Source organism: Gaeumannomyces tritici, assembly GCF_000145635.1.
Source record: "Gaeumannomyces tritici R3-111a-1 unplaced genomic scaffold supercont2.7, whole genome shotgun sequence".
In the NCBI taxonomy this organism is placed as follows: domain Eukaryota; kingdom Fungi; phylum Ascomycota; class Sordariomycetes; order Magnaporthales; family Magnaporthaceae; genus Gaeumannomyces; species Gaeumannomyces tritici.
Genome location: NW_008804551.1, coordinates 1,473,694 through 1,489,301, shown reverse-complemented (window position 1 = coordinate 1,489,301; position 15,608 = coordinate 1,473,694). Strand labels below are relative to the sequence as shown.

At 56.9% G+C, this 15,608-nt stretch overlaps 5 protein-coding genes across 5 annotated transcripts in view; 4 read left to right on the top strand and 1 right to left on the bottom strand.

The window, feature by feature from the left end:
• The first annotated feature begins 1,025 nt into the window (after nucleotides 1-1,025).
• GGTG_11815 (hypothetical protein) lies at nucleotides 1,026-2,949 on the top strand. Its single transcript, XM_009229706.1, has one exon. The coding sequence runs from the start codon at nucleotides 1,093-1,095 to the stop codon at nucleotides 2,596-2,598; it is 1,506 nt and encodes a 501-aa protein (XP_009227970.1). The 5' UTR covers nucleotides 1,026-1,092; the 3' UTR covers nucleotides 2,599-2,949.
• A 4,388-nt stretch (nucleotides 2,950-7,337) lies between these two features.
• Nucleotides 7,338-8,485, top strand: GGTG_11814 (hypothetical protein; the record flags this gene model as incomplete). The annotated part of the gene is made up of 5 exons (XM_009229705.1): nucleotides 7,338-7,419; nucleotides 7,535-7,739; nucleotides 7,796-7,873; nucleotides 7,983-8,044; nucleotides 8,250-8,485. 5 exons carry the CDS (start codon nucleotides 7,338-7,340, stop codon nucleotides 8,483-8,485), a joined length of 663 nt encoding a protein of 220 aa, XP_009227969.1.
• A 471-nt stretch (nucleotides 8,486-8,956) lies between these two features.
• On the top strand, nucleotides 8,957-10,954 carry GGTG_11813 (hypothetical protein; the record flags this gene model as incomplete). Its single annotated transcript, XM_009229704.1, has 1 exon — nucleotides 8,957-10,954. One exon carries the CDS (start codon nucleotides 8,957-8,959, stop codon nucleotides 10,952-10,954), a length of 1,998 nt encoding a protein of 665 aa, XP_009227968.1.
• Nucleotides 10,955-11,866: 912 nt separating this feature from the next.
• GGTG_11812 (hypothetical protein) lies at nucleotides 11,867-15,342 on the top strand (the record flags this gene model as incomplete). Its single annotated transcript, XM_009229703.1, has 3 exons — nucleotides 11,867-13,577; nucleotides 13,646-14,275; nucleotides 14,356-15,342. The coding sequence occupies 3 exons, from the start codon at nucleotides 11,867-11,869 to the stop codon at nucleotides 15,246-15,248; spliced, it is 3,234 nt and encodes a 1,077-aa protein (XP_009227967.1). The 3' UTR covers nucleotides 15,249-15,342.
• Nucleotides 15,343-15,348: 6 nt separating this feature from the next.
• The window catches only part of GGTG_11811 (hypothetical protein), a gene marked incomplete at its 5' end in the record, with an annotated part of 1,503 nt that continues 1,243 nt past the window's right edge, over nucleotides 15,349-15,608 (bottom strand). The window contains one exon of the mRNA XM_009229702.1: nucleotides 15,349-15,554. Coding sequence (XP_009227966.1) covers nucleotides 15,440-15,554 — 115 coding nt within the window. The 3' untranslated portion in view covers nucleotides 15,349-15,439. The remainder of the gene's footprint in view (nucleotides 15,555-15,608) is intronic.

Below are 15,608 nucleotides of genomic sequence, written 5' to 3'. Positions count from 1 at the left end.
TTTTCTTTGCTGTTTCTTTTTTATTTATTTTTATTTTTTTTACAACGCAAAACGCAGGCCCGGCCTCGGCTCGCGTCCCCGCGGGCGGGCATACTAAAATCACGCCTGCTCAAATCCAGATTCAGTGTGTGAACGCTGACCGACGGACGCGTCGCCATATACACCTTTCTGTCTGCAAATAGCGGGCACGCGACGGGTCCCTCAAGGGCAGCGATGCTGTTCAGCCGCCACCTTAAAGGACATAATAACGGGGACGGAGGCTTGGCGATATACGCATTGTATATTAGATTTCCTTATATAGCTAGCCTTTACCGATGGCTTTGGCTATAGGAAGGGCGTTAATGTACTCGTATTTTACCCGATACCTACTTTGTCCAACAGGTTATATTTATTATACTAGCTAGGTTGTGCTTACCAGGCTAGCCTTGCTTATTACCTGGGCATAACAAATAAACTCGGCAGTTTATTATACGATTATCCGGGTAGTAGCGCGTTGCTTTTTTGTGGTGGAAATATCCGCAAGACGCGACGCGACGTTAACAGTTTTAACAATTTCGGCGGTTGCTGTGTTTTTTGTATCGAATGTGCTGTGTTATTCCACCCGCTCCGGGCCTCCGAGACTGGATAGGCCCTATAATGCAACATGCTGGGCTATATTCCGACGATGGGTGTGGGAGGGCAAAGGGCAGTAGTCGGGCGGATGCGCACATAGCTTCGCGGGTGGGTAATTGGTAGCCTGACCAGCAAGGTGGCTGAGCTGGGTAATTAACGCCCGGTTTGTGTAGCAAGCATGTGAAAAAAATAATGCAAGCAAGGGAGAAGAAAATATCGAAGGCGACGGGACAGGCAAAGTAGGGAGGTTGGATTTCAGATTGAGCACGTGTAAGTGCCAAGAGCTACGCCGATCGACTCACCCTGTGCGTCACTAGCGCCCACAGCCTCCCTTTGATAGACAGGGCCGGGAGGGATAAATAAATCTCTATCCTGTATCGTCCAGGCCTGCAATCTTGCATCTCCAGTCTCCAGAACCATCCTCGTCCGCTATCCCGGGCATACCTTGTACCCAGCTGCACCGAGCCGCCTCCGAGCACCATGTTCAACCCGATCCGGAATCTAGCCCGGGGCGCCACCAGCATTTTCCGCGCGCCCAAGATCATCGACCGCGGCCTCTCGACCGCGGACAGGGTCGTCCTGGACCCCAACGGCACGCTGCGCAAGTTTCGAGACGGCGCCCGGGCCACCACGGCTCGCGCGTCAAGCCTCTTGCTCGGGTATGCAGTGGGGGTGTTCGCCGCGGCCGCGGACTGGGCGGGCGTCGACGTGATCGTCAAGGTCGCGCACCGCCCCCTGGATGCTGTGAGGGCGAGTCTGGGCGGTGCGGCGGTGACCGTCAAGGTCGCGCGCCGCTCCCTGGATGCCGTGGGAGAGAGCCTGGTCGGTGCGGCGGTGATCGTAACAGCTATATACTCAAACTGCACAAACAAGGACACGCTCCACTTCATCCTGCACAAGCTGCCCGAGCTGCTCAGGTTCTTGTACGACTTGGTCAGGCCGGGAACTGTCATCCCTGGATTCCTAGCCGCCGGCGATGGCGGCGTGATCGAGGAGGAGACGATGGATGGGTCATTATTCCCGGGAGCATACAACCCATACGACGAGCTCGACCTCGGGCAGGACAAGAACCGACGCGCAGTCGTCTACCAGCTGCTGCGGGTCGCGCTGTCGCTCGTCGCCATCCTGGAAGCCGGCCGGGCCCACCCGACGCCGAAGGAGCTGCCTGGCCTGCGCATGAACACCCGCCTGGGCAGCGACTTTGAGGAGGACGGCATGCCCCCGTCGCCGACCTACGATTCTCGCCTGGCCGAGATGGGCGGCGGCGGAGGCGGCTCTGCGACGACGAGCGACGAGAGGTGGCTGTTCGTCAACGGCATCGCCAACGAGCGCGTCTGGTTCCAGGGGTCGTGCGACAAGATCCGCGACACCTTTCAAAGAGACGTCAGGGGCGTCTACAACAGGAGCGACGGCTTCCTCTGGGACCTGATCGAATGCGCCGGCGAGCGCAGCGCGGCGGCCGCCGGCAGGTGCCACAATGAGCTTATCCAGCGGACAAAGAGCAGCACAAGTGCGCAGAAGGAGCTCAAGGCCGAGCTCGAGCGCGCGCTGTGGCCGCCTGCCGACGACCCTCCGGCCAAGGTAGTCATGATCGCGCACTCCCAGGGCTGCCTCCTGCTACGGCTAGTACTGCAGACGCTGGTGCTGGAGTGCGGCTACACCAGGAGGGCTGACATGAGGCAGAGGCTGAGGGTGTTCACGTTCGGGAACCCGTGTGTCGACTGGCGCGTCGCCGTCGACGGCGGGACGGGGCGGTCTCTGAGCGAGTACGCCTGGGTGACGGAGCACTTTGCCCACACGGCCGACTTTGTGGCCCGACTGGGGGTCGTGGGGCACCAGCCGGGCTACGACAAGGACTCGGTGTTCTATAGCAAGGAAGGGAAGGGGCACCTATTTGGGGCGCATTATCCTCTCGGGATGGGGTCATACCATAACGGGAAGAATTCGGTGTTGTTGAAGGCCGTTTCTGGGGACCCAATAGCTTGACGAGTGGTGAAGGAAACGTCATTGATGGGCAGAGACATCCGCATGCGCATTGGAGCAAGCGCAGTCTCGAAGAGGCGATGCGGAGTCCAACATGTTGATAGATTTATCTCTTTTGAACCCATCCATGAAATACTTATGGCTCCAGCCCACGATGGATGTTGCGCTCTTCGTGCAGCCACGTATATTAAACCGTCCATGTCAGCCACAAAGTATGCGAAACTGGCCAGGCATCGCGGGCTGTGGTAGCGCCAGAACAAATTATCTTGTTGAGGGAATGCAAGTTTGTATAGGGAGGACGAATAAGAAAAAGAACAGGAGAAAGAACAGGGAAGAAAACAAGAAGAGAAAAGGAAAAAAGTAAAGTTGGGATTGTTTTAACTGTTTTAACTAATATGCCATGCTACTTATCTAGTGGTGCCAGGACCTTCGTTATTGTGCCCGAAGGGGAGCAAGTACAAGGCCGCATGTTTTGTAAAAAGGGGACAGCAAACAACGAAAGAAAGATGACGACAGGGTGTGGCGAGGCTACGTTCGGGGCGGGCATGCTGTCATGATTGATCTTCGCCTTCCCACGCACGACCTTTGCCAAGGCCAGTCGCGGCCGCCCTCAGCAGCCCAGCGACAGCGCCCGAAACCTTGACCGGTCTGATAACATTTCCGGCCAATCGTAGCCGCACCCAGCAGTAAGGCTGGCGGAAACCCAAAGGACCCGTTTGGGCCGGGGACCCATTTGGGTAATGGGTTTTGGGGCTTGGGTCTGTAAATGCGAAAAGTTGTATCCGGATCGTGCTATTGGGGGAGCAGAAGCGCCAGGAGCACATTTCTCGTCTCATCCAGAAATAATGCATATGGGTTGGAATACAAGTAGGGTAGGGTACAGTAAACGGTAGGGGAACGCTTGGCTGGGAGCAAAAAGGAGTAGAAGCATCCGTTTTTGGAGGGGAAAACTCCCGTTTCTGGAAGCCTGGGATCTCATTTGCTCTGAAAATCTCCAAGTACTGGTTGGTGACCACTGGAGCCTCGGTGTTGTATGTTTCTTTTCTTTCTTTTTTTTTTGCCGCGTCCTTTTTGATGTGTGCAGCAAACCGTATACGCCTGACACTACCTACGTACCTTTAACCCTGAAGGATGGGGAAGATAGGGGAGTTAGAGAAATGCTAGACGGCATACCTTTATAATCCAAACTCGGACGAAATCGGTGCTGCCTGGTTAGGGACAAATCGAGCCCACCAGCGATACCGGCGAGGTTCTTGCGACAGGCGGCACAGGCGGAATTGGCATGATAGATGCCTTAGGAAAGGCACTACTTGGGAGTCATGACTAGGTAGCACACCTGTATGCAGGTGTTGCGTTGCACGCATGCCGCGATGCCCTCTTTCTGATGCGGTATAATGTGGCAAAAGAATGTACTGGGATACATAAAGGGCGAACCAAGCGCGGAGGAAATGAACCCAAACTAATGCAATGCCCAACGTTCTAGAGACGCTCTTCCCTCCTCAACGTCCACCGTCGCTTCGCCATTCATGATCCCGTGGACGTACGAGTCCCCGATGTATTTAAAGACCGGCACGGTTCCCCGGCCGGGCAGTGCTACTGTTTCTCCAGTCTCCTGAAGGATATACGGCACCTGGCCTCCCTGGAGGAGATTTACTCGGTGCCCGACCTGTGCTCCCGACGGCGCCAGCCCGAAATAGCCCTTTTGAGAGATGAAAACGGCCCGGCCGATCGTGGCTGCTTCCACCCAGCCCCTGTAGTAGTTTGCGACTTGGGTCCGATACAGGTCGGCGTTGTTTGGGACCGTGTTGAAGTAGCACAACTGCTCGAACCACCATATATCATGTGCTACGCCGTCCTTCTTTTCCGATGCCGTTCAAAAATCTCCATTCTGTCCGTTGGCCGGAACTGCGGCTGTGTTTATGCACAGCGTCGCTCAGTATGCATCGAGGCGAGTGCCATTCTCTGCGTAAGGCGCCATTGTGTCCTTGTCGACGCCGGAGAGATGCCTCTAGCACAACAGAGCTCCGTTACCTAGTATATTCGCATCTTTTATGATACGTACTGCGTTCATTTGGGCAAGGGTGTCGAAGCAAGCACCAGCCACCCCCAGGTAGCCGACTGGGTCTTGGTCGTTGACCTCGGCTTGGCATAAGTCAGTGCACCCCCTGTCCGACCACCCCCCCTGTCCGGACACTCTGTAGCCCCACAGCATGGAATCTTCTAGAGTACTCCCGCCCTCATATTTCTGTCAATTCTGGACCGTTTTCCTTGGTTTTTTCTGCATTCTGACGACAAGATGCCAGAGAAACGGTATACAGAACAAGACGTCGAACGGGCCGTTGTTGCTGTGCATAGAGGGGTGGGGGTCCGGAAGGCCGCTCGCATGCATGGCATCCCCAGGTCTACCCTATATGGCCGCCTTAAAGGCGCCCTACCTATCCAACAATCACAAAAGGAGTATCAGCGTGTAGCCCCGGAGCAGGAAAAGCGCCTGGCTAACTGGATTTTACTACAGCACTCTTTAGGCCTCCCACCAACGCATGCAGAGATCCGGTTTTTTGCCGACGATATTATAAGCAACGAAGGGGCCTCCCTATCCCTCGGGAAGCACTGGCTACAGCGCTTTTTAAGCCGGTATCCAAAGATCAAGGCCGGAAGGTCCAGGGCCATAGAATCTGCACGGGTTCAAGGGGCTACTACTGCTATAATAAAGCAATGGTGGGAACGCTTCCTTATCCCGGAGGTGGCCGCTATCAAGCCGGAAAACACCTACAACGCCGACGAAGGTGGCCTGCAAGAGGGAAGGACCGGCAACGGGATCGTCCTAGGCCTCGCTGGGGCCCGGGCCCTGCAACGTAAGGACCCTGGGTTACGCACCTGGACCTCCTTTATCGAGTGCATCTCGGCCACGGGTGTATCACTGCCTCCCCTCATTATTTTCAAGGGAAAAAGCGTGCAAAAGCAATGGTTTCCTGCAGATCTAGCCCCCTTTCGAGGGTGGGAGTTTATTGCTACGGATAACGGCTGGACCAACGATCGCACGGGCTTAAAATGGTTGCAAAAGGTCTTTATCCCACGCACCCAACCCTCCCCTCCTGCCCCTCGCCTTTTGATCTTGGATGGGCACGGATCGCACGTTACCACAAAGTTTATGCTTTTGTGCTTCCGGAACGACATTTTCCTACTTTATTTGCCTGCCCACACGTCCCACGTGCTGCAGCCTCTCGACCTTGCCGTGTTTAGCCCTTTAAAATAGGCATACCGGAAGGAAATCGGGTTTAAAGCCTTATTTACCTGCTCAACAATGGTAAGAAAGCGCCAGTTTTTAACCGCTTATCACCACGCACGATCCGTAGCCCTAACCCCCCATATAATTTTATCGGGGTGGCGGGCTTCCGGCTTGTAGCCTCGCAATATAGCCAAACCCCTCATGAGCCGCTTTGTTCTTAATGGTGGCCCAGACAGCCAGCGAGCCCAAATTCAACAATCTGCAAAGGATAACAGGGCCAAAAAACGTTTAACGATCCTATCCCGAACGTTCCAAGTGCCATAGGAAACCCCCAAGCGATCGAAAAAATTGGCCACCCAGATTAGCACTATTAGGGCCCGCCTTCCCGTAAGCCCTACAACACGGCTATTCTTCAGAAAGCTTCAAAAAAGCTACAGCGGGCACGAATACGATCTGGCTAAGGCCCGGCAAAAAATCAGGCAATTGGAAGCCCAATTGGAAGTACAGCGGCCTCGCAAAAGGAGAAGGGTGGCCGCAGATCCCAACGAGGCCTTTGTGGATATACACCGGGTTGCAGCGAAAAGGGGGGAGGTTCTGGAAAAGGGAGATAGTGCATCTGAAAGCCCGGACGAATCTAATCAGGAATCAGTTTCGTCTTGCATCGAGGTTGCTTGAATAAAGGTAGAAATTTGCAGTTGAATGCAGTAGGTTGGATGGAAATCGGATCCCTACAAAATGTCCGGACAGGGGGGGTGGTCGGACAGGGGGTGCACTGACTTAGCGTCCCACATGCCATCTAGTGATCGACTGTCCCATCTGCCGTCCAGTAGTCGAGGATTTCCTCCCTAGTGTACACCCAGGGTTCGGAATTTAGTCAGTCAGTCAAGTCACCCCTCTGACTTTGACTGACTAATTTAGTCACCGCGGTGACTTTGACTTGAAGTGACTGACTAACGACTTGACTTAGGTGACTTGGCCAGTCATTTTAAGTCATTTGGATAAATAATAAAATATATACGTATAAAATTAATTAAATAAGTAATTAAATATATACTTAAATATGGAAAAAGGTACGTAAATATATAAATAAATATAAAGGCAAATAAATAGGTAAATAGTTAAATATAAAATTAAAAATAAAAAAGTAAAAATTATTATTATTTTTACCGTTTTTATTACTATTATTTTTATTATTATTATTATTTATTTTATTATTATTTTTTTTATATATTTTTACGTTAATTTTAAATAAATTCTATCTCAAAATAACGTTAAAAAATAATAAAGTTATACGGAAATTATGTAAAACTTATGCAAAAAATGACTTAAAATGACTTGGTAAGTCAATTTAGTCAGTCAAAAAAAAAATAAGTCAGTCATTAGTTAGTCATCCCGTTGACTTTGACTGACTTGACTAAAAAAGTCATGACTTTGACTAATGACTTTTGACTAAATTCCGAACCCTGTGTACACCTGATTGTCTGCGTCTGTGCAGGGCTGTCACTCCCCATTGATGCCAGCAAAGACCCCGGCTGCATTTTGTCCAACGGGTGCCACGCAGCGAGGTCCCGACAACCCGGCTTCACACGCCACAGGTACATACGGATATAAATATAAACACAGCGCCGACCAAAGCCACATTCTCACGCCTCTAGGGGCTCTTACGACCACAGCAGACACGTACTTTAACTCCTGGAAAACCTCGCTCAGAGGTGGCGCTGCGAACGCCAGTATTCCGGGCACATAGCAACGACGACCACCATTTGCGCAGTGTCCTCCTGAGGGCCAAGCTATACGCTTCGGGGGTGGCTTCCGTCAACAACACATGGCTGCCTTTATGCAGGCGGCCTAGTCGGTGGCGCAGCTTTCGAACCATTATCCCGCACCTCGGGCCCATTAGCCACCATGAATCATGGTAAGTGGCTCTCGGCGAGGTCTGACCTGAATCCGACCTGATCCCATTACACCCAGTTTCAAACCGCCGTGCTCCAGCCTCAAGCAGGTGTTGTCGGCGATGGACTGCCAGCTTCCCACCGAAAGCTCGATGCAGTGACCCGCTGCCACACTGTGGCGCCTGTCGAGGGTGTACGAGAATTCTTCCAAGGAGAATTATCTCTCGGACAGCTGGACTCGATGCTGGGAAGCTTGTGGTTCGCAGGTGCCAGACGCCCGCCAGCCCGCTGCTCTCCCAGCTCGCCATCGGACGGGAGATTGTGGTTTGTGAGCGGATGGACCTGCACCTCCTCTGGGGGAACAGTGGAAAGATCCACGTGAAGCCGCTTCCGCGCTTTCTGCTCGATCCCCACTTCTGGAAGTCCGCCCGCCTGCTCGACGTTACTCGCTGCTTGTGCTAACTCCGGAGTGCCAGTATGCCTCTACGCCTTCGCCCAGTAACGATCCCGCTTCGAACACGCCGGTAATATAGGCTGCCAGGTCTTTGGCGAGCGGCAAAGCCATCACGCTGTGCGTGGCCGCTTTGTAGAGCTTCCGCTTGGCGACCAGCCGGGACTCGACAAAACGCTGATGGTGATCGCGGTCGCGCTCGTCGCAGCCAGACTGTCGCAGATGCTGAAGCACCTGGATAGGGAGCGTGGGGGGGACTGGGAAGGCACCACGCGCCACCTAGGCGCTGATCGGTCGGCCCCGGACAGGTGTGCCTAGTGTGGGGTACTGACAACCCCTGGCGCCGAAGTGTCCGGGCCGCCGGCTCACTGTGTGGGGTAGTCTCCCCCAGCGCCGATTGCCGTCCATCCGATCGCCATGGCGCAGATTGTGGATTTGCATCGCCAACGGATCGGCTGTCCCTGGCTTTCCCAACGGCCGGCCACCTAGCTCCGGAAACCGCCTGCGTGTTGTGGCAGCCTGAACCGTCCTCCTGTCCGATCCCCAGTTTGTCACGTGGGTAAACCTCCTTTTTTTGCTGCTCTTTTTCGCCGTCCAATCAGCCGCCCGGTATTGAAGCGCACTTTGTGGCTCAAGAATGGGCAGCGAAGGCGGTCATCGGGCGGCGCCTTCCAAAGGCCTCTCCATCATCGTGCAAAAATTCCAGGACCCTGACTCTCACTACAGGTTTGCGTTAAACATCCGGACAGTTTCGCATTACGAGCACATATCAACCATCAAATCTCCACCATGTCTTCGTCCGCTGCCGACTCTTCAGTGCCTTTCTCGACTCTTCCTCCTGGTTCTACGGCTGCCCCTCCCTCAATCTACAGGCCTCTGGATAAAGCTCGCCGCGAGATACGCATCCTCAAAATCGCGCCGACAAACTTGGACAACTTCATCCTTCACTGCTCCTTCATCTACGCCTCTCTTGACTCGGACCTTCCGCGCTATGAAGCCCTCTCCTACACGTGGGGCGAGCCGATATACACAGAAGGCCAAGTCCTCATTGTCAACGGGGAACCTTTCCCAGTCCGTGAGAACCTCCTCGACGCCCTCCAGACGCTTTGCCATACCGACGCCGAGACGGTGATCTGGGTCGACGCCGTGTGCATCAACCAGAGCGACATCGGTGAACGCAACAGCCAGGTCACCTTCATGCGCGACGTCTATCGCGGCGCCGAGTGCGTGCTGGCCTGGCTGGGCGCCGCAGCCCCGCCCGAGGAGGAACAGGACGAGGAGCTGGCCTTCGCTCACATGCGCATTCTCGCGAGAGCAGAAGAGGCTAGTGACGCTCCTCGGCCCCGCCATATCTCCGACATGTTTGAGCTCGGGGGCCCCCCATCGCCGTCGGCACCGCCCCTGGTTAGATTCCTGAATAGGGCCTATTGGTCTCGGACCTGGATCATCCAGGAGCTAGCGGTCGCAAGGGAGTGCTTGGTCGCCTCTCGCGCATCCGGCCGGAGGGGTGCTTCGGACCTCGACTTTTATTTCCGCCTCTTCTTGAAGATGCCCCCAGACATGATGATGGATTATTCCCGGGGCGGAAAGCCCCCGGATTCTGGATTTCTTGAGACAATCGACGCCGTATGGACGTCCAAGCAACCAGAGAGCTATAAGCACCAAGAAATTTGCAGGCTACGATCGCTCCTCCACTCTACGCACGGGAGAATGACCACAGACCCGCGGGATCGCATATACGCTCTCTTGGGGTTGTGCGATGCTTGTACTCGCGCCGACATCGAGCCAGACTACGGGGGATCGATGACAATGACCAAGCTGTACCGGGATCTCGTGGCGCACTGCGTCCGGGCCGAGGGGTCGTTGGCAATTCTGCTGGGGAACCGCCGGGCTCGGCCGTCAACGGCAGGGCTGCCCTCATGGTGCCCGGACCTTGACGATGACTTGCATTGGCCGTCGAAGGCACTCGATAAAGATTACAAAGGATTTGATTACCGATTCTCGCCCCAGATACAATTTGTCGATGGAAATGACGGAATATGCTTGGTGGCAAGGGGCTACCTGGTGGATATCATCAGCGGCAGCGGACAACAACTCCCCCAATTGCTAGGCCCGCCGTCAAGCTTCAATCTCCCCCAGATCAAACTCAAGGTTGCCGGTATAGCAATTGGGCTCCGCCGCTTCGTTCGCAAGGTCAAGTGCCAGTACATAAGGCGTAATCGCGGCCAACGGGCCGGTTTTGTCGGCACCCAAGCGTACATGAAGGACGCCACCTGGCGGGCCATGATACGGGACTACGACGATACGGGCCCGCAGATGCCCGCACCGGCCGAGTATGGAGATATATTCTACGGGCTGGTCCCTCTGCCGGACCACCCGTCACCATCACGCCTTCCGCAGCTGGAGGAACTGTTGATTAATGAGCTTTTGAGGGAGGAAAGAAAATACTCTGGCCCGGACGTCGAGGGCGATGCGTCTCTCCACGTCCCCGAGGACACCAGGAGGTTTCTTTCGCAGATGGAACTTAGGTTCATCCATCGGCGCATGTTCGTTACACTGCGAGGGTATGTCGGCCTGGGCCCCCTACATGTCCAACCCGAGGATCACGTGTGCGTGCTGTACGGCAGCGATGTACCGGTCGTCTTGCGGCCCGTCAAGGAACGTCCCGGGGAGTACCTCCTGGTCGGGGAAGCATATGTCCACGGGCTTGCCCGATGCCACGGCATGGACAACATCGGCCCGGGGGTTGGAGGCAACTCGCCCGAGCGCGACTTCGTGTTGGTCTAGCGGGAGGTTTCGGTAGCCATGACGCTGGCTTGTTGCGAGAGGCTACCATGGAACGTGCGTGAGTTGCGCTTTATTCCGGCCTCTTTCTCCACTCGCCTGTCGTCCTGTCCAACATTATCCTCCAACTTTCCGCAAGACTCGCCCATCTATGAGGGCGTCGGTTGGGCGGTCTTATCCCTCATCGGCTTTGAGGAAAAGCGGGAGGCTTGCGGGGATGGCACCAACACATTCGAGTACCCTGTCATGGGTTTCCGGTTGCTGTAACTGACCATCTCCAACGCATGTCGCGTCGGGGTTGGCGGAGTGGTGGGGCTGCAGGCCGGGCAGCAAATCGACACAATCGATCGCTGATTACAGGACGAGCAGTTGAGCCTGGCGAACGGGCTGGGTGAATGCATGGGCGGCCTCTGCCTAAGGCGGGGCTAGTGGGGATGGTGCCTAAACGCGGGCATGGCGGACCAACATGAACCAACAACCAGCGCGAGCTGGCATGGGCAGACTAGCAATCATGATGCGCGCCCTTGTTCAGGCTGCGAGTGCCCCCGACCTGTGAGTCAATCGAGCCGCACTTCACGCACTCAATCGATCTGATTGCACCATTATCCCCAGGCATACCAGGCACACCAGGCAGAGACGCGATGCCCACTGCTCTCCTTGGCCAGCCACGTTGATCCACACGCTATGCATCTACCAGCAAGGCTGTGCTCTGTGGTTGGGGGCCTCGAAATCCTACAGCCAACCTGCAGCTAGTCTCTTGGCCGCCTGGCTACCTCATTCGCAGGATGTAGGGCTGGTAGATATATATACCGAGGTAGGCAGGTACCGGGAAATCGGGGTCCCCTACCAACGCGGTTTCGTGTTCAGATCCCATCACATCGCAATCCCCCAAGTCCCTACCTTCTCGCCGCAAACATGTCGACAGGATCGGACAGCGGCTCCTTGTCCAGCAGTGCCGGCAACTCGTCGCCCAACAGCTCCGCGCCCGCCAGCCTCTGTGACGAGCCCATCGACACGGCCAAGGATGACTCCTTGGCCACACCAGCTAGCGACAATGCCGACGCAAAGGACGCAGCCGGGGCGTCAAGCACCCGGACCGAGGTCCTGTCGAGCAGCAAGACCGGGACATCGGACCAGGGACCAGCCGTAACAGTCAACACGCCAATCGAGGGCGAGGCCGAGCTGGCAATCTCTGAGCCGGCCTCTGAGACCTGCGAGAAGAGCTCCGCGGACACCGCTGCAGGTGCCTCTGGAGACGTGGATGAGTCTTCAAACCTCGGCCCTGCGCCCGCGGATGCTCCAAACGCGGTTCTCGACAGCAAGGAAGGGAAGGCCGGGCTCGAGGACAAGGCTGCCGAGAAGGCTGTGGAGGCCAACGAAGAGAAGTGCGAGAGCGCCACAGACGAGATAAACGCCGAAAAAACTGAGAAGGTAGTCGACGAGGCAAAAGGCGAGGGTGAAAAAAGCGATGGCGAAACTCAGGAGAGCACCGAGGAAGAGAACAGGAACGAGGAGAACAAGAACGAGGAGAACAAGAACGAGGAGAACAAGAACGAGGAGAACAAGAACGAGGAGAACAAGAACGAGGAGAACAAGAACGAGGAGAACAAGAATGAAGAGAACAAGAATGAAGAGCCGGCAAAACCCCCTCCAATGCTGCCCGACTGGTTCCTTGCCAGCAACGTTCTTCTCTTTCAAGATTTGCCCGATGTCACCCCGGGAATTCGGTTTCTCAAATCAGACGAGGACGAAGAGAAGGCAGCCCCGAACAAGGACGAAAATGCCAAAGGCAAGATGGACGAGTCCGGGGACGTAGCCGACTACGAGCTGGAACAGGACGTCTACGACGAGATCCTAGACCTGGTCTCGCCCATCCTCCAGCCTCCACCACCCCCCGCCCCGAAGTCGGCGATGGAGGCCTGGGCCAAAGAGGCAGCGGTTGTCCTCCAATCGCCGCGGCAAGGGTCTTTCGAGTTCCTCGGGCATATGGCACGCCGCATCGCGCGGGACCTGCGCGCCGACATGGTCTGGCTGGACCACAACGACGTCCCGAACCTCTGCGTGGACCTCTGGAACGCCGAGGCGGACGGCCAGCGGTGGAAGTCCGAGGAGATGAACCTGGTCGAGACGGTCTTCACCCACAGCAATGGCGAGGAGGTCAGCGCCGCAGCGTTCAAGGCCATTCTAGGAAGCGTGCAGCGGAAGCTGGCTGTGGCTCACGGCGCCGACGAGAAGGAGGTGGCGCCGAGCCAGACAAACGTGGCAGACGCCGTGCCGGACGCGACCGGAAAGGAAGGCCAGGCAAAAACAGGCCGCCTTGCCGATGCAGAAGCCGAAAACGACGCAGAAGTCGATAACGATGCAGAAGTCGAAAAGTCTAAAGGGACAAAGCCTGTGCCCGTGAGAGATGAGACACAAGGCAAGGACGAGGAGGCCCGGGGCCGGGCTGAAGAGACTCGAGAGAAAGGCGAGGAGGCCTCAGGCGATAATATCAACGAGGCGAAGGCGCCAACCCCGGAAAAGAGGCCTCTTGTAATCCTGCTCGAGGAAGCGTCAGCCTTGCCAGAGGAAGAGACTTTTTGCCGGCGCCTCCGTGAGGCCGTCGTCGCTCAGCGAGAGCAAGGACGTAAGTGACCCGCCGCGAACAAAAATAGTACTCAAATCGGGCAAGCTAACAAGGCCATACTGCCCCAGAGCCTATTCTCATATTGGCGACGGTGATTTCGGCTCGCAAGTGGAGCGCTACGGGCCAGTACGTTAGGAATGTCTGGGAAGGCTTGGGGGTCAAGTGGTCGACCTCCTTCAACGTCACGCCGCGGCATACGAAGCGAGCCAGCGAGGCGCTGAAGCAGTGCGAAGAGCAAACCAAGCTGGTCGAGCGCTGGCGATGGATCCGGCGCGCGATTCTCTGCGCTCTCCTGGATGCGGGCCAGGACGCGGTCGCACATACCCTGTTCCCCGGCACGCTCGCACAGGGCGAGAAGCACCGGCTGCCGGACCAACTGAGCGCGGACGCGCGACAGATCCTCGTCAAGTGGAAGAACAAGGAGATAACCACCGTCGTGCGCCAGGTCTGCGCGCGGGCCGGGCGCCCGGGCGCGCCGCCGCTTGAAGCAAAGGACGTGTACGCCATCATGGCGCGCACTCAGCGCAACATCCAGTCCCTCAAGGCATCGCGCGAGGCCGACGAGCCTTTCGAGGATGAAGGAGGCGCGGGGAAGAAGGAGAAAAAGAAGAAGTCCAAGGTCCAGGAGCTTCTGGACAAGATAAGGGGCGACTGCAGCGACAAAGAAAAGGTGCTGATGAGCTGTGTAGTAGATATTGGTAAGTCTTATGCTCATCCCCAAAATGCAAGAAGTAGCCGAGTCCATTGCCACTGGGCTTTGCTAACACTCCTTTCACAGACCCCACAACAGCAGCCGCCGACGGCATCCGCATCGACCCGGAGACGATGGCGGGCCTGGACCAGATGCTCTCGCTCCGGGTGCGCAAGTCGTACGGGCTGTTAGCCAAGGAGGGCATCAACGGTGGGGTGCTGTTCGGCCCGCCGGGGACGGGCAAGACGCACCTGGCGCGCGTGGTGGCGGCCAAGTCGGGCATGAACCTGATTGTGGCCACCCCGGCCGACGTGCAGTCGTGCTGGGTCGGCGAGACCGAGGCGCTAATCCAGGCGCTCTTCTCACTCGCGCGCCGCATCTCGCCCTGCGTCATCTTCATGGACGAGGCCGAGTCGCTGCTGGCGCGGCGCGGGTCCGGCGACCGCGAGTACACACGCAAGGCTATGAGCCAGTTCCTGTCCGAGATGGACGGGCTCGTGCAGGGCGACCGCAAGGCGCAGGCGCCCTTCTTGCTCATCGCCACCAACCGGCCCGCGGACCTCGACGACGCCGTCTGCCGCCGCCTGCCGCACATGCTGCACGTGCCCATGCCGCGCCTGCCCGACCGCCGCGCCATCCTGGACATCTACATGCGCGACGAGAAGGTGGCGGCCGACGTGAACCTGCAGCAGCTCGCCGTCGCGACCGACGGCTTCTCGGGCTCCGACCTGCGCACGCTGTGCGTGCAGGCGGCCATGGTGGCGCAGCGCGACGCCGAGGAGGCGGCGGCGGTGGAGGGGAAGAGGGAGGGGGAGCAGGGGAAGGAGAAGGACGGGAAGATGCAGGAAGAGGAGGAGCCACCCAGGGTCATCAGCAACGCGCACTTCCGCAAAGCGCTAGCTCGGACGAGACCGTCGGTCACCCAGGAGTCGCTGATGACGATCGAGAGATTCATCAGGGGACAGAAGTCGACCCGTTAGGGTTAAGCTGAGAAGGAGGGTGCGCAGTCTTTGCCCGTTCTACGGGATTATCGCTGGAGTAACGTAACAGTAACATGCTATTTCTAGCATACAACTTCTCGTGACATGTGCATTGCGGCCTTGGTTTCCTGCCTGCTGTCTCCTACGTCGCAACTCCCATCTCCCTCATCCCCCATAAACCTCCCTCCCTCTTAGGCAAGCACGCCCAAAACCGCGACGGCAAACCCGACCAGGCCGCCGGCAGACACGAGCGCGTCGGCGGCCGCCCCGACGCGCAGCCCGGCGCCGGCGCCGTTCTTCTGCTGGCTGCCGCCCGCGCCGCCGGCATTGGCGGTCGCTCCCCCTGCCGTCGGGCCGGCC